Source organism: Antennarius striatus, chromosome 6 (assembly GCF_040054535.1).
Source record: "Antennarius striatus isolate MH-2024 chromosome 6, ASM4005453v1, whole genome shotgun sequence".
NCBI classification, from domain to species: Eukaryota; Metazoa; Chordata; class Actinopteri; order Lophiiformes; family Antennariidae; genus Antennarius; species Antennarius striatus.
The window spans coordinates 8986102-9009456 of record NC_090781.1 but is presented as its reverse complement, the minus strand read 5'-3'; the positions used below and the strand labels follow the sequence as shown (position 1 = coordinate 9009456).

The 23355-nt window shown below is 38.9% G+C and overlaps 2 protein-coding genes across 4 annotated transcripts in view; one reads left to right on the top strand and one right to left on the bottom strand.

Annotated features, from left to right (window-relative positions):
• The window catches only part of aadac (arylacetamide deacetylase), a 44050-nt gene extending 36643 nt beyond the window's left edge, over positions 1-7407 (bottom strand). For all 3 annotated transcript variants that reach the window (XM_068316832.1, XM_068316833.1, XM_068316834.1), the window contains exon 1: positions 7217-7407. The gene's annotated coding sequence lies outside the window, so the exon portion shown is untranslated. The remainder of the gene's footprint in view (positions 1-7216) is intronic.
• igsf10 (immunoglobulin superfamily, member 10) lies at positions 6098-22280 on the top strand. The gene is made up of 10 exons (XM_068316830.1): positions 6098-6798; positions 7108-7389; positions 8585-8714; positions 9726-10116; positions 10274-11038; positions 11198-13000; positions 13113-14645; positions 15080-15983; positions 17733-18096; positions 18174-22280. The coding sequence occupies exons 2-10, from the start codon at positions 7178-7180 to the stop codon at positions 19722-19724; spliced, it is 7653 nt and encodes a 2550-aa protein (XP_068172931.1). The 5' UTR covers positions 6098-6798; positions 7108-7177; the 3' UTR covers positions 19725-22280.
• Positions 22281-23355: the final 1075 nt, after the last annotated feature.

Genomic DNA, 23355 nt, shown 5'->3' with positions numbered 1-23355 from the left:
ATTCACCAATAGAAGTGGAACTAATTAAAACCAGATGTTTGAATTATTTGGGAATAAGTATCACATCTTCACGTCTGTGTTTTTCAGATCAGCATATTTTCATTTAACCATCAAGACCCACCATTATTCAATTTCTAGTGAAAGCAGTGAACTGAGACATCATTACCTTCACTAACAAGGTCACTTTATGTTTTCACCGGTCTGCTTGTTGTGTTTGTTTGACTGCTGGCAGGACGTCGCAAAAACTACTTAACAGATTTAAAAAATAAATAAAAAACTATGTGGAGGGCTGGACATGTGGCAGGGAAAAAAATGATCAAATTTTCAACTGGATAAGAACAAAATAGCTGATCCAGTTACTTATTTTTTTAATTTTTACTTAATTCTTAAAATTGTCCAGGCACTATGAATAAATATTGTGACAGGTTTTGGTGAAACTTGTTAGAAGGGTTGGGTACAGAGCAAAGAGAAGCCACTTAAATTCTAGAGTGGAAACAGACATACGTGTTATTTTGCTTTTTAACATTGCAAAGTGATTTTTGATGGGATACCACAAAACTGGGTGGAAGGGTGGTGCAAGGAGCAAAGAAGGATTTTTCAGCCTTGGAGCAGGTATGTGCATGATTTTTTTTTTTTTTTGAGCACCTTATTTAAGTTAAAAAGGGCGTGTGCGTCATGTCTGGAGAAATTCACAAATGTACACAGACACGAATCAAACTGTAAAGTCCCATGATTGCTGTTTCTATTGCCATGGTAAGAAAGGGTTAGTTAAAGGGTATAAGGAAAAATGAGAAGGTTCATCTAAGTTCAAGAGAGCACGGTCCTAAGAGAGCAACTAAATGACTCCACATCCACACTGTTCAGAAAAAAAAAAAACTTATTGAATTTTAAATAAACAGACAGCAAGAACTGAAGCCAGCGATGAATTCAAACTGAGCCAAAAACTTTTACCAAGGCCAGATAGAACATAGTGGATAAACTGACAGGGAATAATTTACTGCTGCTGTCATTAATTATTCCTCTTTTTGTTTTTTTACTTATGTTCAGAAAGCCAACATTGATCCATCTGGTTATGATTTGTCTTAGTCTTGCAATTTAAAGTATTCAGTTGGCCTCAACGACTCACATTACAATAATCACAGAAGTAAAATTATGCTTATCTCAGACAGGGCAAACAGGGATCTACTATTCAAGCCACCCTCTATCTCAGCCATTCATCAGTATAATGGGCATCCTGTATGCCGCTAACACGTTTTACCATCACTGTGATTGACAGGCTCGGTGTCAATATTACAATCAATAACCTATTTACCTATCAGCATTCCCAATGGGAAAGTCAAATACAGGTTTTAAGGGTTGAAATATTTTATTTGTGTGCAAATGCTACAAAATATGAAGCTATGACTATGATTCTAGGTGTTTGTGTTTAAACACAAATGAAATGCTGCTGCACCACACACATACTGTATACATGCTCCTGCGTATAGAGTACACACACCATAGTAAAAATATGTAAACTGATCATGTCAGTTCAGGGAGGTGTCACATGTACACAGTTTTTGCACTCAGACATGATTATCCTGGTATTCGTGGTGGAAAGAAATTGTAATCAAGTGAAATTGTTTCAAAGTTTACTTAAATGTTTGACCTTTGATTTAAAGGTAAACAGCATTATAACCCTCAGCATTACATTTCAAAACATAAAATTTGAAAAAAATTGCGAGAACTGCCAGTGTTTTTCCCCAAACAGATATCAGACTACAGCTCATAATTATAATGCTTTTATTACATCTATGTCTAAATCTTTAACTGCTTTTAAATACTATTTGAGCCATAATTATCACATTTAAAAAAAATATTAAGGGTTTGGTTACAACTATGATAAATACTATCAACAGAAATTACATTTCCTAGTTAAGTAAGAAAAATTGCAAAACAATAAAAGAATACGCCATGCCAACACATACATGAGCCAGATATCAAAGAGCTGTTCCCACAAAACAGTGACAACACTGTGTCATCGTCCTAAAAAGCAAAGGTCACATCAGTCTCATGGCAGACAGCTGTTAACACGTGTACTCATTTTCATCAGTATTCTCAAGAGTCCATGAAACCTGAGTCTGAGCATGTGAAGTCACAGAACCAAATTCCAGGAACTTAATCAGTCTCAAGTCACTCAGCAAAGTCGACAAGCTTTTACATAAAAGAGTCTTGTGTGTTACTTAAACTAAACAGAACCCATCTTCTATTAAAAAACTGTTTACCTGGCTCATTTATTTATGATGCAATTCATGAAGAAAAGCCAAATAAACACAGGAAAACTGCTGGGATATAATAGTAAGTCGAACAGTTGAGAAAACAAACAGCAAACCAGAGCTGATGCTGCAGGCCATGTCTCACATCTCTCATAGTGCAAGCAGGAAGCAGACTCAGGGACTGACAAATGAAGCCAAGGAGCCGACAACTGAATTTCCTCAAATGATTATTAACACCAAATAAATATGATATTATTCAAGGCACCTATATTAAAACACAGCCCCTTCACAATTACCAATCATGGTAGCTTCAAGCCAGGCGGTTTTGTTTTAATGATCAGGGTTCATCTGGTTTAACTAAAATCCACCCATGTGCCACATCTTTCCCAAGTTTTGGATTTGCTGAGAGTTAGCTGAGTCAGGCATTGGAATGATGACAATAGCAAAGTATTAGAAATATCAGGTGGTTTTGGAAGATCTCACAAAACAAGTTTTAATTTTCTTGGCGAACAGGTGAAGGTGAATCTGGTAAAAGTGACCCACACTCACAACCCATAAACAATTAAACTGGTTCTTGGACTGCGATTTCTACTGACAGTGTATCAGGAAATAAAATGGATTGTAGCTCACAGCAACCTCTAGAAACTGTTCGTGAACCCCAGGCCGATGCTCAACAGAACTCCTGGCATCATTAAACAATGATGTCCATTTACAAGTACAACATTACTATTGTTACTTTTTTTTCCAAAACTTGTATTATCAAGTTACCAACAGCCTCAGAAACATTGTGCTCCACATCTTCTGCTTCCACAGCAGCTCCCAGGACTTTTTCTGAGTTCACAGGGGCAGGTCACGATAGCTTTGAATGCAGCTTTGACTTTCTCATTTGGTTGTTATCTCCAGACTCTGGGCAGAGATTGGAGCATGACAGACAGGGTCTGGCATTGAAAGAAAGAACCACTGCTTGCCACTTCTTCCTCAGAGACTCACGATTGCCCTGGACTAAGTATACCCACAATCCATCAGGGCTTCAACAAGTATGTCCCCTTTCTTGGACTCTCCAGTCCATCTGCCCCGCTTGTAAGTAAGGCATGGGCTGCCCTATCTGCTCCCCAAAATTAGTGTATTGAGGACTGCTTATGAGTCTTTCATCCCCATGCCAACCGAGGTAGGAAGCCAATAATAACATTACATTCCTCGTCTTTCTATGCTCATCTGCCTGCTAATTTTTAAATAAGTACTTAGCCTCCACAAAATTGAAAGACACAGAACAACATCAAATTTCCTAATTATTAAAAAAAGACCTCGCACAAGAGGAAAAACACGTCAAGGATGTTGAAAGCAGTCCTTGTGTCATAAGATATTTTTTCCAACCACACTATTCTTGTCAGTCACCTGGTGGGCCTCATAACCAAGAAATGAGTGTCAGGAGTTGAGGCCAGTGGTTTATGTATCTACAGATTCCTCAGAGCCTACCAGCTAGCTGTGACTTTTAACAGCCGACCCGCTTCTCTCAGTTCCTTTTATAGAGAATACAGAGACGAAGGATGCAACATCATTTCATTATTTCCCTTTCCCATCTAGTCATTCAGGGGATAAACTGTCTGTGCAAACATAAGGAATCGTGTTTGCATACACAGTAAGTCAGTCAGTTCCTTAAGTCAAACAATATGCTGTAGAGCCAAGATCATTTAAAAATTTCAAGGGTTTTTTTGTCTATTGTAGCTTCAAAACTATTACCTTTGTAGTTCTCCTACATCTGCAGTAAGTTAAAGCCAAAGAGAAACAATTTCCTTGGCAAACAAAGGATAGACCAGAATAAACGTTTTGATCAGTTAATCACAAATAAACAAATAATTAGCATGGACCACATAGATGCACGTGAAAAACACACATGTTCAATAGCACAGAGGGAAACAGACAGACTCTATTTTAGATGAAGGCATTGAATCTACAACATGCCTTCCAAGAATAAGAAATGTGTTTTGTTTGCAGAATAAATCATGTTTAGGTTGGGTTTACAGATACAAACAGAATGAAGTGAAACAGTGAAATAATACACATTTTTAAAAAAATCTGTTTTTGTCAAGATGACCTAACACCCATAGGAACAGCGAAGCAGTAATTTGTTAAGAGAACCCCACCTGTGGCTGCCAACCAGTCTAAAGCAAGTTAAATCAGTGAATCACGTTTAGTATGTATATCATCACATTTTACACTTTTTACTTACAGCTAAAATGCTAAACCCGTTTCTCTGAACCAAACTTGGCCTGAACCCATTTATTGCACTGTTACCAAAACAATTTGCCTTTCATTTTATTTCAGTACAAATCTACAAAACGCATTTTCACTCACTAACAAACATATTACACTGTGATGTACAATTATAGCCTGAACATTGTGTTTTCTATTCTTTGATGTAGTGTGAAATGATTGCTCAGCAGTCTTGGAGCATGAACTGACAAGATTACTTGGTTCAGCACTGATCAAACTGTTTTGATTTTGATTGAATTGAAGAGTCAGAGGTTTTCTGACTGCAGTTTAAAATTTGAATTTTATGCTTGTAGTTTTGAGAATAGTGTAATGTTTAAAGAAATGTGTCATAGGAGTTGTGAAAAACTATGGATGTAAAAACATGACACTGTCGCTTTTCTCAAGGAGAAGAGAAGAGAAGAGAAGAGAAGAGAAGAGAAGAGAAGAGAAGAGAAGAGAAGAGAAGAGAAGAGAAGAGAAGAGAAGAGCTGTTGTCCATATGTGTTTGTTTACTGTCCAGATGTTCAAGTAAACATTGATGACACAAATAGAGCAACAAGCCCATTATGCCAGAGACTGTAAGCAGTTCATGAGCAGGATAACCATAAATCTTCACTCTATTCAAATGACTGGTTAACTGTGATTCCTTTGCTCCTTCCACAGTGGTTTCAATACGTGTATAGGTTTTACTCTGGTCATGAACAGTCTTACATGTTACAAAGGCATTGCACTATTTAAATATCTACCATTAGTGCCTCCATGTGAAATTGTCTCCACATGCAAGCATTAGTGTCCACGGTGACTCAGTGTTTTGTGGAGGTAGACATGGTGAACAGGCAACTTTCTTGGAGGAAATCTAGGACAGTATTTGGGAAGCCAAAATGAAGTGAAGGTAATGTGTGGCAGCTGTGGATTGATGGGTACTGGGTAGAGGGTCTCGGTGGTGATGTGAATGCTTATGGCAATAATAACAATGAGACAGTCAACAAAAAGTACACCTGATTATTATATTTCCATCTAACCGCAGACATCATTTCTTCTGAAACAGCATTAGCGTGTAAATCCAGAAGAGGCAAAAAAGTTATCTAGTTGACTCCCTAAAGGTTGGTTAAAGACATTCCACCTCTCATCCAAAAGGCTTCTTCAGTTCTCGGTACTGAAACCCGGATGACTGAGATCCTTATACAATAGTGTACTTCAAATTTTCAGTTATAAACACACCATTTCACCTCTCACCCGAAAGTCAGCTGGGATAGACTCTGGCAACAACCATGACCCGCAAAAGCAGAAGAAGCGGTTATGAATGAATGAATGAATGAATGCATGAATGAATGATTGAAAGAATATGGGGTGGCAGTAGCTTAGTCCACTAAAATAAACCATTATTAATATAATTTAACGAAGAAGATCTAAATGTGTAAGTCAAAAAACTCAGAAATATTCTCAGACAGTTGCTGTGCACGTTGTGAGTAACAGAGAGTAACGGAAAACTCTGCACCTTCAAAAATGGTACTGTTTCTGAACAGAAGGGTTAAAGGAATTTGCAAATGTAAAACAATTTGGATTTTTTTTTTTAAATGGGGGCCTTAAAAAATATCTCCACATGTCTGAACTGATGGTTGGTTTCTGTTTTTTAATCACAATGAAATGAAAACAAAAACAAAGGCTTCGTAAAAAATACTTATTGAGCAAATCTGCAACACGTATTTTTTTTTTCTAATGAAGACAGTAGGCCACTACATCCAAATGTATACAATATATGTGATTTATTTATATTATTACAGATATACCCAGACAGAAATCAGATTATTCAATTATTCCGGAGTTATAGATGCTATTGAAGATCCATTTTGGTTCTTATGTGCAAAACAATTTGGTGTCCTACCGCTGTTTATATGACTCAGTTTTTTTCTTCGTGACTAATAATTCCCCTTGGTCATCTCATGAGAAAATATGTTCTGTCTTTACGTTTAACAGTCTGGATGCTTGTTTTTTTTTTTTTTTTTTTTTCCAGGAGGCCACTGCTCTTAGTCTCTCAGACTTGCAATAACTCGAGAATAACATTACAGCAGATTACAGGAGGGGCGGAGGACACCGTGGTGTGCGCTCCACTGCAGACGCTCTCAGACATGAGTGGCGTCCCTGTGCGCCTCAGACAGAGTGGTCTAACGGGAGGAACCAAACTGGAGAACGACTCAATCTGCACCTGAATCCTTCACATTTACTTTTTACACCCTGGATTTTTAGATCCCGACACGTGCAGCGGTTCGGTTTCCAACAATTTTGTGCGGTAAAAGAGTTATTTAGTACTTGTGGAAATATTTCTTATTTGTGCATGTGCGTGTAATATAACTGGTTTCACTCACCTCATCGTTAATCTATTACCGACTATGTGGTCTAAAAAATAACTATGCGTTCCGTAATACGAATAGATAATAATATATATGCAGGAAACTAATTCTGACTGTGACTGTGAAATGAGAAAGGTTGACTGAAGTGATTCAAATTTTGCTTAATATAAATAAAGGAGAATGCCATGAGTTTAAAAAATATTTTTCCTCTGATTGGGGCAGTAACATGACAATATATGTCTCTCTAGGTGGATTTCATTAATGGTTCAGAAGAAAGTCTAGCACCCCCCCTTTGTTCGTGCAGCTGAGGCTCCATCCATGCGCAAAATGAGTGCGTGTGCGCGCAGCGCCGCGTACCTGCGGAGGTGGATGCTGAAGGCTGTGTTGATCTTAGCTGCTGTGCTGCCAGCGGGCGGTGACTGTCCCACATCGTGCGCCTGCGTCGATCACACTGAAGTGCACTGTACCTTCAGATACCTGACCGCAGTCCCCGACCACATCCACACAGCTGCAGAAAAAATAAACCTCGGGTGAGCTTTCGTTTTCCTTTTCAGTCGGTGGAAAAATAAAAGAACTGAGGATGATCTGGGGAAATAATAATTTATTGATTTCAGAACACATCTGGATGAGCACAGCTTGTGGGATGGATGAGAGTAGACTTAGGCAACAAGGGTATAACTTAACGAGTATTTCATTAACTAATTCATGGGAAAGAGTTTATATTTTTTGTTTGCATTCAGTTCAACTGAAGAAGCTAAGCTACAAGATCAGTGTACTTTGCGAATTTGTAGCTACAGCTAAGAGCTCATTTAGCAGAAAAAAAAACAATTTAATGAGGTGGGGGGGGTCTTTAAATTTACCATAATACCGTATAGCTGCTCAGTCAAGTTTGAAAAGCTAGGAGATTTACCAGGAGATTCGCTTTTTTCAAATAGGAAACGTACCACCTGTGGTGAAGTTATTATCTAACATCTGTGCAGTTACCACAGCTCTCCTATTGCTGTTCACCTAGAGGGCGCTCTCGAGCCGGTTCCTAAAGAATGGCAGTGAATGGAGCTAAAGAGAAATGATTTTCACTTATTTCTACATAAAACATGTATGACTGCATGACTGGATTACCGGTGTGGGAGAAAGTTTGTCTAAAATTTTGGAGTGGTTGAAATTATTTCAGGGCGATGGATAAAAACTGAATTTTATATCAGTCCAGTAGTTTTTGTGTACTTATTAGATAGATAGATAGATAGATAGATAGATAGATAGATAGATAGATAGATAGATAGATAGATAGATAGATAGATAGATAGATAGATAGATAGATAGATAGATACTTTATTAATCCCGGAGAAAATTGCATCATATTAAGAGCAAACAGGGGGAAAAAAAGCAATTCAACAAAGAGATGTCAGTGAATGATTGTCTTTATCTGTCAAAGGGAGTGATTGTAATTCACTGCTTACCTGATATGAGTAATAAGTATCAAGCAAAAGCACAAGATATCCAGTATATCAATTTAAAATGTAATACATTATTATTTACCAACAGCTGTTTATCCATACCACTAAAAATTTGTGGACTTTGTTAAATTGTTCTTAAATATTCTCAAATCAGATTATGTGGTAGTTAATATTAGTATTAATGCAATCCCAAGAATAAATGTCAGAAAAATAGTATGTGGCACAATTTTGCTGATAAGCTGAAGCCTGTTTCCCTTCTCTTTAATTTTAGGTACAACAGTATATCTGTCTTGAGAGAAAACAATTTTGCAGGACTTGAGAACTTGCAGTTGTTAATGCTGCATAGCAACACTATCTATAGTATTGAAGACAGAGCCTTCCAAGACCTCAAGTCTTTACAGGTAAAATCTGGTGTTTGTCAGTCTCTTGTGAACAGATTACAGACCCGTCCTGTAATAATGGAGCATTAGCCTAGGATTTAGTGCAATGCTTGTGCAGAATGGCAAATATCCAGTGTAGAATATTTGGTAAATAGACAAGTTCTTTGTGTTGCTGCTTTCTGCTTCTACGGATGTTGAAGTAATTGGATTTCTAACAAATGAAAACAATCTCAATAGTTGTATTGCACGACTCAATACATATGCACAAAGAAAATAAATGTCAGATGTAGCGAAGACATGTAATAGATCTGTTTCAACTAATCTTTGACTGTACTAATACATATAGATCATCACTGCTAGGCTTTTATATTTTGAATTTATAAACCACATGCTCTAAAAAAAAATATATATATATATATATATAAAAATTGGTGGACATACTAACGGATGGACGGACAGACGGACGGACAGACGGATGGACAAAAGAACACACAAACACTGACAATTACAATACATCACCGCTTTAAAACGGGTTGTAAAGAGAACCAATGCAGTCACAGACTGCAACATCCCACGACACCCCTGAATTCAAAATTTTACTCTGACCTACTTAGATAGATCAAAGATCAAAGCTAGTACTCTGACCTACTGTCACTGATCAAAGCACTAGCTTTGATCTGTGGTCTAACTCACACAGGCTTTCTGTCTTTCTATCTTGTCCGGTTCCTGAGTGTACAAAAGTTAAAATTTGACCTTGACCTATTTTTCTCAAGGTCAGGGTCATCATCTCATTTTCATCCCCTTTGCCGCCCGAGTAATGTGCTTTTTGTTTCATCTTTCTATCTGCAATGGTTGCGAAGATATTTGGTGGACAAACAAACGGACGGAGGGACAGATGAACGAACACACGAACACTGACAATTACTCTACATCACCGCTTTTAGAGTATTTAATGTTATCTCTGCAGTTTTCTGTTAACCTAATAACATAAATAATGCTTTTGAAGAATAATATTTAATCATGTCCTCACAGGTCCTAAAGTTGTCCTTCAATAAAGTGAGGAAAATCAACAAGAAGACGTTCACAGGCCTGAACAGTCTGCTGAGACTTCACATAGACCATAACCACATAGACTTCATCAGCCCAGAGGCTTTCTATGGCCTAACCAACCTGCAGTTGGTCCATCTGGAAGGCAACCACCTTCAGCAGGTCCACCCTGACACATTCATCACCCTGAGACACAGCCAGGTGTTCAAGGTCTCCTCAGTAACAAACATCCACCTGTCAGACAATCTACTCACCACTTTGCCTGCAGATATTTTCTCTGGCTGCAGCCAGTTAGAAAACCTCTTCCTCCATGGCAACCCTTGGTCATGTGATTGCCGTATGAAATGGTTCTCAAGCTGGACTCAGATGAACTCAGGTGAGCTTTGGAAGACATGTGGTAAAGTCAAACTTAACTTACTTGTAATCATAGTTGATCCATTGTGGTTTGGTTTATACTTCATGTACAATGTGAAATGTTCTTGTCTCACTAACAACCAACTAAATACTACATTGTGTTATTTAAATGTTTGCAGGTGTGTTGAAATGCAAGCGTGACAGGAAAAATACAAGAGTCCAGCTGTGTCCTGTTTGTCAAAATCCTGCCCCTTACCACAAAAGACAACTATCCCTTCTCCCCAGTGATGCCTTCACTTGTACCAAACCATGGATAGAACCCAATTTAAAGCAGGAAAACATCAGCGTGGATGAGGGTGAATTTACACCAGTTACACCTAAGGACTTTATTGCCCCTCTAGGCTCCATGCAGTTAAACCTGACCAATCAGTTTCATAATGACGCCAGTCTGTCCTGCAGTGTTCAGAGACCATCTGCTTTTGAGAACCTGACACAAAGCTTTGAGGAAGAAAGGGGAAAAAATGTCACTTTACTTACTGTGAGCATTACTTCATATTTGGTGTGTAATATTGACTACGAACATATACAGCAGCTGTGGCAGATCCTGGCAACATACAGTGACTCTCCTATGAGACTAGAGAGAGATGAAATGCTGGCTAGTAGTCCTGAAATGGTATATAGGTATACAGAGATGAAGACAGATGAAGAGGAAGAAATTTACACAGGTGTTGAGACTGCGATTAAAGCCTCTCCTGCATGGCTAATGCAAGGAAAAGTACATTTCCAGCTTGACCGCACTACTACCACTCTCTCTACACTGCACATTAAGTACCAGTCTGTTGTCAATCTACGGGTGGAGAACGCATCACCAAAGAAGGATCGCTACTCTTGGACCATGATCAGGCGAGATAATCAAACGAAGACTGAGCACGCTGTACTTAGGGGTAGGAGTCCAATATTCATACAGTACATAAGAAAATACCTGCTTAATATGACCTTCTTTTCCATGTAATGTTTTCACCGATTGCAGTTTGTAAAAAAAAAAACAACTGCTTACCAGCAATGATTACTGTGACAAATTATTTGTTTTATTTTTACCACAGGTGGTGTGGCACAATTAGATTGTCATGTCCAGGGTGAGCCAAAGCCTTTATTGGAGTGGATTTTGCCAGATGGAAATAAGGTCAGAGCCCCATACTACAGTGACGACAGCAGGATCATCATCACTGCTGAAGGGAGGCTTACTTTACGCGATGCTGATCCCTCAGACACAGGCATATACCGATGCATCGCCACAAACTACCTGGATGCAGACATCCTCATCTTTCGAGTGACAATTCTGTCTCCAGATGTGGAAGAATTTCAGGTCAATGGTGTTCAATTGTTTAAAGCAGTTGGTGAAAATCTGTTTTTTGACTGTAGCTCTTCAGGGAATCCTGAAGCCTCAGTCCAGTGGATACTCCCTGATCACACAGTACTGGACAAGTCTTACAGGAACAGGAAAGTTTATGAAAATGGATCTTTGTTAATTCAGGGTCTGACAGAAAGGGACAGAGGATTTTATAGATGTCTGGTTGCTAACCACTTAGGAGTTGACCTGCTGGTGTCTCAGGTGACAGTGACTGAAGAGAAATCTGAGACAACAACAGTTTGGGACAGCGATGGATCGGTGACAGAAATGGTGGAAAAGAGTGACCATAGTTCTTATGAAAACATAATTACCCTTAGTGAGAGCCCGTCTTCTAGTCCCTCTGAGAGAAACAGCCAGGAATCCAGGACTGTCACCTCAGATCTACCATATTCCAGTTTCAGGTCCCAAGGCAGAGGTGCAGGACAGAATAAGAGGGGTTCATCCAGCAACAGAAGGCTATGGAGCAACAGGGTACATGATAAAGCTTCCAGGAGAGTCGACCCACAGAAATTTGCTGAATTAATGAAAAAAGCTCAAGATGGATCAAGAGGGAAGACTGAGAGAGTACAAGAAATGATCACGTATACAGCTTCAAGTACTGGTCTTGCTGTTGGTGGGGAATTTGGTTCTGGTGAGAGTCATGATGAAGATCAACACATTATTGTTCCAGCAATACCCAAACCAACTACAGATCCACAGAAAGCTACAGTAGCTGTGAAAGTGAACAGAAACTCTAAAACTAAATTAAACATTGAAGATGGTCTGCATCTTAATACAGAAACAACAAAGTCACATCAGATTATTGAAGTGGAAACCCACACTCTAGCAACCCAGCCATATGTGCAATCAGATTCACCAATCAAGTCCACTTTCACAAACAATCCAAGACAAAGGAGTGAAAGTGAGTTTGATGCATTTAAACCATATCATATTGTTCCAGACAATACAGGGCATTCTAGTATTGATGAGGCATCTGGCCCAAATGGCTACCCAGTCACTCTCCAACTAACTGTTACTGACTCATCACAAGAAACTCAGCTTCAGTTCTCTGGGGAAACACCTGGAGAGCAAGAGATGTACAATTGGGCAGCACTCTCAGTTACCACTAACCCTAATGTCACCCCAGTGAAGAATGTTCCAGACCCAGTGAAGCGGGGTGTGAACAAAGACCGAGAAAGTCAGACGACATTCACAGCCGTCACCACTACGGAGAGGCAGCAAGATGAAATAACCCTCCGCACAACCCAAACAATCAAATCCCCACACCTGTCTGCAGGATCCACTATCATCTCTCGGCAGCGGATTCATATCATCCCACACAAGAATAGCAGAGGAGGAGGAGGAGGAGGGCGCAGGAAGTTCTTCCAGAGCCGTAGGAGGATCCTTAAACCCAGCAGGATCACTGACATACAGTCCTTCATGAACAAACTTAAACAACCCTCAGTGAAGAAGGAGGGAACTGCTACAGTACCATATAAAATTGAAGTGACCACTGGTAAGCAAACATTTTTTTTGTCATTGTGAATATTTTGCTTCATTGATTAGTGTTTTTCATTTGCAGATATATTGTCAATCACTGTTAACAATTACAAACATTTTTCCACCAGACTGTAACTGTGATGAAGACAAAAGGAAGACCACAACTACTGATCTGCAGGTGCTCAAACCAACATCTTCCACCAGTCAATCTTCACACAGAACAGAAAAACTTGCCTCTACACAAAAAACAGCAATTTCAACCACAAATGATGACAATGAATCAAAGCCAGAAGTTTCCAGTGGCTATGTATCTTCTGTTGATGCTCCTGAATTTGACTCAATGACTGATCCAGATTTGACCACAAATGGAAAACAATCAACCTCCACTATGTCTACCACTACTACAACTGCCTCTAAAGTCATTCATGGAAGAATTCCATGGAACAAACTGTATGGAAGTATAGAAAGGGAAAAGATACTAAGAAGGCTAAAGAGACCTTTCATCACCCAAAAAACTACTACTACAACTACAACTGAAACTACAACATCTCCCCTTCCTGTTACCACCACTGTAAAATCACAAAATGAACCTGATTTACTGTCTCCATCCAGACACACTGGGAACAAACAGGGCTCACTAGATGATGACTACGGAGATATGTCATCTGCAGGTTTTGAGTTCACAACAGTAGGACCTAGTTTTCATTATTTAACTACAAGGTCATCACATTCCAGGTTTTTTACAACTTCTGAGACACCCGCAAAATCTCAGACTCTGTCTGCCCCGCCTACTGTTAAACCACCTACAAATGAAAATCGTAATGAATATATAGCATCTGGATCTGGTGGACTACCTGATAACTGGTTTGTAAACAGAGATAGGTTCAATGGAAGAGGACGGCAAGGGCGTAGATGGAAGCCAATTAGGGGCAGGAGACCCTACAATAGGCCGACAGTCACTAAATTATTCTCCAGTACCACAACTGAGCCTTCAACTACATATGGACCAACAGAGGAACAGACTACGGAGGTGACCACACTGCCACAAAGCACTGTTTCCTTCTACAAACCACTGTACATACCATCTAGAAACACAATACGTGTCTCCACTGACCAAACATCAAAGGAAGAGATTGATTTTTATGAGGAATATGACTGGAGCAATTTGCCAGCCTATACTTCACCCAGGACACCTCTGAAGTCCACCACCACCTTCATGCCAACAACTACAAGAAGGTCTCCAATGACAGTTCGGTCCAGAGTTCACGCCAACATCCAACATCCAACACAGGGTAGTTACAACACTCGCAAGCCACCAGCGAGGTGGATCAAACCGACTGTACCAAGCAGTGTTTTCAGAGGCAGGGTTAATAATGGCCTTACCTTTGACACAATGACAAATAGAGCTGAGCATGACAACAATATAGGAAACGGTAATGCCATGTCTAGTTATTATGATGAATTTGAGGACATTGAAGCTACAAGTTCCAGTATTGTTGGTTTTATATCCACTGCAAGGGTCATAACAAACAAACCTAAGATAGTAGGAGGCAATGCTGCTAGCTTCACTGTATTATCCAACTCAGATGCTTACATGCCATGCGAGGCTATTGGAAACCCTCAGCCAACAGTAACCTGGAAGCGCTTCTCCTCAAGCACAGGTATGAAGACAACTTAACTAATTGTTATCATAAAAAAAAACCATCTGTATTATACCTATAGGTGGTTCAATTCAGTTAAAGAGTTTTAAAAATCACAAAAGATGTCAGTCTCTATTTTCAGCTGTATATCTAGGAATGCAATGTAAATTATTTGGAAGTTACAGAGGCAATTGCAACTATTACTATTTTTTTTTAATTCAGGGAGAGAACACTGTTACATTATGTGTATAATGGTAGTATTTTGCTAACATCAAAATTTATGCATCAGCAAAAATTTAAAAGAGCAAAAAAATTGTAAAAAAGAAACCACCTTTGGACTTTATAACTACGGGTCCTTTAAATGTATCTGGTCATTTTGCATGACTGAGTTTGCATGAGCAATGGGTATTGTTTTATGGATCTCTATGTCTGAGAAAAAAAAATCTTTCTTTCAGGAAACACTGTTACCATTAAGGGGAAGATGGGAAAGTTTGAGGTGTTCAGCAATGGCACACTTTCGATCCAAAATGCCAACATTAAGGATCGTGGACAGTACCTCTGTCTAGCTGAAAATCATCATGGGTCGGATAAACTTCTGGTCACTCTCTCCGTAGTGGCCTATCCCTCACGTATCCTTGAGCCAAAAGTCCGTGAGATGAAGTCTCATGCTGGAAACACGGTTGAATTAAAATGTAAAGCAGAGGGCCGTCCTCCGCCCCTGATATCCTGGATCCTAGCCAACCGAACTCAGGTCAGGGGTTTAAACAAAGAGATGGGAAGGGTATCAGTATCTGGTGATGGGACTCTGGTCATTGAGCAGGTGTCTGTTTATGACAGAGGTCACTACAAATGTATTGCCAGTAATCCAGCTGGAGCTGATACATCGACAGTCCGATTGCAAGTAGTTGCTGCTCCCCCAGGAATTGTGGAAGAAAAACGGCAACACGTGACAGCTGATGAAAGACAAGATCTGTGGCTACCATGCACTGGTCAAGGCAGCCCCCAGCCTACTATTCATTGGGTCCTTGATGATGGATCATTGGTGCTATACAACAGACCTGCAGGTACCACGAGGATATCAATGCATGTGAATGGAACCCTCCATATAAAGGATGTGACTGAAGCTGACAGTGGTAAATATGAATGTATTGCTACCAGCTATACTGGCTCGGAGAGAAGGGTGGTAACTCTGACAGTAGAAAGCAAAGATACTGCTCCACAAATATTGGAGGCATCCCAGCATTTAACAGAGTTGTTCTTCGGGGACCAGTTGAGACTAAACTGTTCAGCTACAGGAGACCCTGAACCCAAAATCGTTTGGAGACTGCCTTCTAGAGCTGTAGTGGACAAGTGGCACAGGTAAAAACACGTTGATCAGTAACAGCAATGCACAGGTATTTATTTGCAGCATTTATTGAATGACCATGATTGATTTGGTGAAATTGTTTATATATTTTTTGGTTTTCTTCATTGTAAAGTTTAAGCTAGCGAAGTGTTCTGATGTGATGCACCTGCATCCCACACATTCAAATTAAATATTAAGATAAATAGACCTAAAGGAGCAATGCCTAATTAAAATGAAAAGGGACACAGACAGATGGACGGACGGAGCGTCAGTTAGAAAAGTAAACATTTGGGACATAGGTGCTGTTGGAGGGTATACATTTAGAAAACCATTACACTACAACCATGACAATGCATAGAAATATATTGCCATAAGTATCAGCATTTTCATTTGTGATACACAAGTAAAAGCACATGAGCAAGAGAAATAATTAATTGAAAGAAAGTTAATCGCTTCATCTGCTTAACTTTTTATAACAATAACCTACTTTTAGGAGGAAAAATAGATTTTTTCTAATCATTTGTTATTTTTCAGAGTTCAGTTTTATATCACTTATACAATGATGATACATGTGTAATGCAAATATACTCTTTCCTTGACTAACTTCATCAACCATTAGAATTAGCATGTAAAAAAATGTTAAAGTATGCATCGCAGTAATGTCATGAGATTGTGGTTCAGTTGCATTTCCAGATTTAATTACTTTATTTAAAAATGTTCCCACACCAGAGCCATTGAGTGCTGCTTTGAAGCCATGTACATTTGGAAATCTTTCCTGCAATTTTTCTGTCTTGAATTAGGCAGTCCCTGGGAAAAAAAAGCTTGTGTAACTTATTGATTTGTTTAGCTGCTTCTCTGAGACAAAAAAATTCCTGCACATTCACGAGAAAACCAAAGTTAATATAGAAATGCTGTCGATTATTATGTAATTGTGTTGAGATATGACTCAGATGTCCTACCAACTGGCAACCAAAGCCGCTTTAGTGCCATTTCATGCATGTTCTCTGTTTTCTCAAGTTATGAGCCAAAAACACCCTAAAATTTAATTGTAAGAGAATTTTACATTTAAATAACCAACTCAGCCATAGGAATAGTGTCAGGGTTATTGCCTCATAACAGCATAATGCTGTGTCAATAAACAATTTGACCTCTCTGTACTTGTAGTGTAACATTACATCTAAACTAGCTAAAGAAGGATGCAGGATAATTTTGCTTTTTGTAAGCTGGATATAGACGGGAATTCACCAGTGATCAATGTCGACTGCCAGAACTGACTGTAATCAAAGATGTCGCTGCTAAATTCTCTAGGAAGTTAATAGACTGTAATGCTGGTTTTTGGTCCATCATAAAATCATGAAATGTTTTTTTTTCAGTCACACTTGTGAATATATTTATATGTGTGCTTGCTATAAGAATTACGTAGTTTCATGTCCATTTTCCGTGAATTTTTGTATGTTATGTTTTTTCATATCCTTTACTTTCATGAATATTATATAAAAGTGTTTACTGTTCTTATCAATAAAACAAAAGGACATTAAATGACAACATATAAAAACACTGATAATATCTGAACTACAGTATGTGGTTAAATTACTATTGTAGTGACGGTTGTCAAAAACTAGAGTTCAGGGATTGAAGTATTTTGCTCCTCTAAATGCCAGATTTTAAACAGCACTGCAGGAAATTAACTCACTCGTATTCAATGTACTTTATTCTATGCTCACAAATACTAAGTGCATTTTTTTTGTCATGAATCTCTACAGGATGAGCAGTAGAATTCAGGTCCTGGAAAATGGAACACTTATTGTCAACACTGTGAGTGATAAAGATGCTGGAGACTACATTTGTGTGGCACAAAGCAGAGCTGGTGATGACTTCCAGCTCATGAGGGTCACTGTGACAATGAAACCAGCCAAGATAGAGCCTAAGCATGAAAAAAAGCAGGTACCTTTTGGGAATGATGTGAAGGTTGACTGTAAAGCCTCAGGAGCACCAAAGCCTGATATTTCATGGGGTCTACCAGATGGTACACGAGTGAGCAGCGCTATTCAGTCTGATACAAGCAGAGGAGGAGGTCGAGCACGGCGATATACACTTTTTGACAATGGAACTCTCTATCTTAACCAGGTATGTTATCACTTACTTTATCATCACAAAGTGTAAAAATCTTTGATAAAATTTACATCACTGTGTATGCATTTCAGGTTGGGATGTCAGAGGAAGGGGACTATACCTGTTATGCTGAGAACCAAGTAGGCAAGGATGAGATGATCGTTCATATTAGTGTGTTAACTGCTGCGCCCAATATTCGTCCAACCAAGCAGAACTATGCCATGGTGAAGCCTGGAGGGAACATGCGCTTCGATTGTGATGCACTTGGGGAACCCAAACCAAAGATCCTGTGGATACTGCCGACCAATGATGTAATTGCAGCATCTAATGAACGCTACCTAATCCATGTCAATGGCTCCCTTGATATCAGGGACGTAAAGGCTGTCGACGCTGGGGATTATATATGCATGGCTCGTAATCTCGCTGGAGAAAAAAGAAGAGTCTATAAACTGGATATAGACGGGAATCCACCAGTGATCAATGGCTATCGCCAGAACAGGACAGTAGTCAAAGATGTAGCTGCGAAATTCTCTAGGAAGTTAATAGACTGTAAGGCTGAGGGTAATCCCACTCCTACCATTACTTGGCTTATGCCTCAAAACATCTTTCTGCCAGCACCCTACTTCGGCGGCAGGATTAATGTGCACCATAATGGGACACTAGAGATCCGTAATGTTAGGCCTAGTGATACAGCAGAATTCATTTGCATGGCAAGAAACGATGGAGGGGAGGCAGTAATGGTGGTCCAGCTGGAGATCACCAGTACACCCCGAAGGCCGATCTTTAAGAACCCCTTCAATGAACGTATCATATCTGTGATCGGAAAGACAGCGGTTCTGAATTGCTCTGCCGATGGGAACCCTAAACCAGAAATTATTTGGACTTTACCAAATGGAAACCGACTTACTGGTGAAGCCGACCATGACTTTCACTACCACAAGGGCCCTGATGGGAGTCTAGTCATCTACAACTCTCGCAAAGAGGATTCAGGGAAGTATCGCTGTGGTGCCAGAAATTTCGTGGGCTACATAGAGAAGCTAGTAATTTTGGATGTTGGGCACAAGCCTTACATCTTGACAAGGCCTAAGGGCATCATACGTAGTGTAGCTGGAAACCCTCTCTTCCTTCACTGTTTATCTGATGGGAGTCCCAGTCCCAGAATCGACTGGACCCTTCCTGGTGGTCATACCCTTACTCGGCCTCAAGTCTTTGGACGTTACAAGTTATTGGAGAACGGGACTCTGATTATTCAGGCTACTACTCTCCATGACCGAGGGAACTACGTTTGCAAGGCTCGTAATGATGCTGGGGAGGCTGTACTCAATGTCCCTGTTGTTATCATTTCTTATCCTCCACGGATCACCACAGGGCCACCTCCCAACGTGAAGGTAGACACTGGGACACCTATTCAGCTCAGCTGTGCTGCAGTTGGGATTCCAAAGCCAGAAATTACCTGGGAGCTACCAGATCACTCAGTTCTATCAACTGCACAACAGGGCAGGTCTATAGGTAGTGAACTACTCCACCCTGAGGGTACACTTATCATTCAGAGGCCCACATTCTCAGACTCTGGCACATACAAGTGCGTGGCCAAGAACCGCCTTGGTACAGACTCCAAGGTCACATACCTTCGTGTACTGTGAGATAAAGACATGACTGAGTGAGGACCGTGGCATATTTGAATGAAAACATCAACGTGCTGTCCATAATTTTTTACATGTGTCTAAATGATTATCAGCGCCCATGGAATCTTATTCGATTGTGTCTAATGTGGATTAAAAAATTAAAGAACACGAGAAGAATAGATGACACAAGAAGAACCAGATATTTCAAAACCTACTGGAAAAAAACAATCCTAGAGTCAGAAGGTTTTTATTGTAACTGGGGTCTGGAAATTAGGTGGTTCTCATTTAGGTTGGTTCCCATGGGAGCAGCAGAGGCCAGTGTATAAAGTCAGACTAAAATTTCCCTGACCATGCATTGCCACACGTGCAGACACACTAGAGAGAAATGGAGAAAATGCTCTGAAACATATGGAAAGAAAGAAAACAAGCCTCCAAGAGGGTATTAATTCCCTTTAGATATTGCCCAGACGTTTTTGCTGTTGTGTTGCTTTGTCTATTAACAGTTAATAAAAAAATACGGCAGGCAGACTATTTAGAGCAGAAGAAAAAACAGTTTATACATAAAGAATACGATGATTGTTTTTCACCAGATGAACACAGACAGAACTTCTCAAAATAACATTAGATGTAAGTATTAAATTTCAGTGAGAGTTGGAAACACGTTAATTTATGTTGATTCACAGTTTATTGGTCAAAAACTACATAACACACTATCTGTGTTATACACATTCAGTTAAAGTAATGTTATACATTATGTTAATAGGTTATAATATAGTATATGTATTTGTAGTATCTACTTTGTCAAAGTACAATATGAGAGAAAAAAAACATGATATTCCAAAATATTTCAAGACACATTTTAGACATAAAACATAAAATACACCTCTTCAGGCTTCAGGCCAGTACGTTGCGTAACGCTGTGGTAAGGAAGGTGATTTTAGGGTTGTACCTCTTCCAGATGCACATTTTTGACTCTCCAGCTGTGAAAATAATTCTTCGCCCATTTCATCTTTGAGCAAAACCCACAGGGGAGCCTTTGATTCTTGTTTGTGATTGTGTGCTGATTTTACTGCCTTCCTGCAAATTAAAGAGCTGATAGTCTATGTTGAGATTGAATCTTGAGACAAAAAACATATGTTACAGTTATTTTCTAAGATCAAATGATACATCTATATCTGGTACACATAATGCAAATATTAAGAGTAATAGTGAATTAATTTATTTCAGAGAGGAGTTAGATCGCCTCTATAGTTTTGTATGCACTCCATCCACAAGTCCAGCGGATCAACAAATGGGTTTACTATCGTTTTTCCTTTTTGGTTCATAAATTTTGTGTGTGTTCAAACTAGACAAATTTTGTCTGCATTAAGGACCACAACTAGTTATGGTCACAACTGGAAACAATTTATCAGTTAAAATGCACCTGTTGTGAATTTTGTTTAATGATGCACACTTAAAAAAGCTTGAAACATCATTTTTCCAAGAACTCATAAATAATGGTGTGACTTGTGTGTTGTTTTTTTTCCTGTTTTTTAACAGAGATTAGAAAAAATAAAGAAAACAACATAATATTATACATCTTTTTTTTTTTTTTAATTACTCTATCATGAGGGTATGGGCTGAAGCCTAGCCCAGCTAGAGACAGACTTTTACTTATAATAGATCACCAATTCATCACAGGGCTAACACATAAAAAACATTCACTCTCACTTTTATAGAGCCCGTTTTTACAATGAGGGAGGAAGCATGTAGGCCCCAAACAGAAAGGCCCCAGGCTACAACCTGCATGTCTGGACAGTGGGATGAAGCAAGAGCACTCTGTGTTAGAACCCAGAACTCTCTTGCTGTCAGAAGACATTATTAATCATCCTTCAGCCCACATAAAAACAATAATGGAAGAATAATCAATTCCATGTCCCATAAGATGGACTTTTTAAGCTGAATGCTGAATGACTTGAATTTGTCAATTCAAGTCATACGAAAATAGAAAACCGATTCTTTGTTGCAATCTAAAAGAAAGTGCTTTATGAACAAACATTATAACAGTACACAATTCATTAAGAGTTTTTGAAAGCCCTGTAATTTAATGGGCACTTAAATGAGGTCACTGTTGATTATACTTCAGTAAATCGATACCTGAGGAAAAAAAAGACTTTTACAGCAGCATGGTGTAACCCTGGCAGACTTTAGAAAAGATGGAATTGTCTTGCATAAACTTTAAACTTTAATCTGTTCCATGACTAGAGAGAAAAGTGTTTGTATGAGTTTGGTAATGTTCAGACAAAGTGTAAACAAGTGGAATGATGTTGTTTAAAAAAACACAACTCATTTTAATCTATTGCTCTTTGAAAGACAGTTCATCATTGACACTGCATATCCTCTGTAGATGTTAACAAGTTTGATTGTTCACCTCTGCTTTTGTGGTTGATGTTTGGAGAATGGTGGCATTTACTCTCCAGTGACTTTTATTTATGACGATTTTAAACATGAGTTTTCCCATTTGCTCTTTCCTATTGGGAGTTTTAAGGAAGAGTTTAAGTCTAACAGATTAAAATTTAATTTTATACAAAGCTACTGAAAGGAGTAGTTTGCTTTGTTTTTTTATTTTTGCTTGCGTGCATTTTTCTTTTACCACATCAAATGTGTTTTACTTTTAACCCTTGAAGACTTGTCAACATGAAGAGCTGCACAATCAGCACAATTCATGGCATGGATATACAAAGTCTGTTTTTCCAACAGATGAGGTGAAAGTATGGACAAACCAATCCTTTCATGTTCCAAAAATTACTGAAATAACGAAAGACATGATAAGGAAAACATCACTGGTCAATCACATTTTTCAAATGCCAAAAAGAGGAGATGCTACTACTTCCCAAGAAATTGTAAAGATGTTGAGATAGAATTTTAGATTTTGATTCTAGATTATTATCTAGAATGATTGACTGAAAGATAGAATTCATTTTGTCTTCGCCAAAGTATTTCTTTTGTCTGAAAGCAATTTAATATTTCCTTAACATTTACCTACATGTTGTTGTTGCCTAAGCAGAGACTCAAGTAAAGACTCTAAATGTGGCTTCTGCTAGATATAATTTTTCATTACACTTGTAGCAAAATCAAAATATCCAAAGTTCATTAAAGTAAACTTACTTTGCCAACTTTAAACCAAAAAATGCAACCTGAACATATTTTATATTTGTTTTATAGCATTCATGTAAGAATTCATACTGACTTCAATTTACTGTATGTGTATGTGGGCTTGAGTATGGAGGAACGTTAGAGCTTTGTGAGAAAAAGGAAAAGAAGAATAGTCTACAGAGTAGGGGGAACAAGGGAAGGGTGAGACATATTTTTGGTCTTGGTATGCATTCCATACTTTAACTAGAACGCTTACTACCTGAACATGGAAAGTCATGAGAGGACTGATGGGAGCAGCCAGGAACAGTAGCCGTCTGTTAGCTCAGAGCATTCATGTTGTTTCTTTGATGCAGCAAATCTGGCAACCAGTTTACTGCAATCCACTCTTAAAGATGGGGCATAATCTTCACTAAATATTGAGGTGGGTATTTCCATTCCACACGCTGCCTTGTGGGTACACACATATTTGGTCATACAGTAGATCTGCATCCCTCTCTCTCTCTTTCAGTACCTG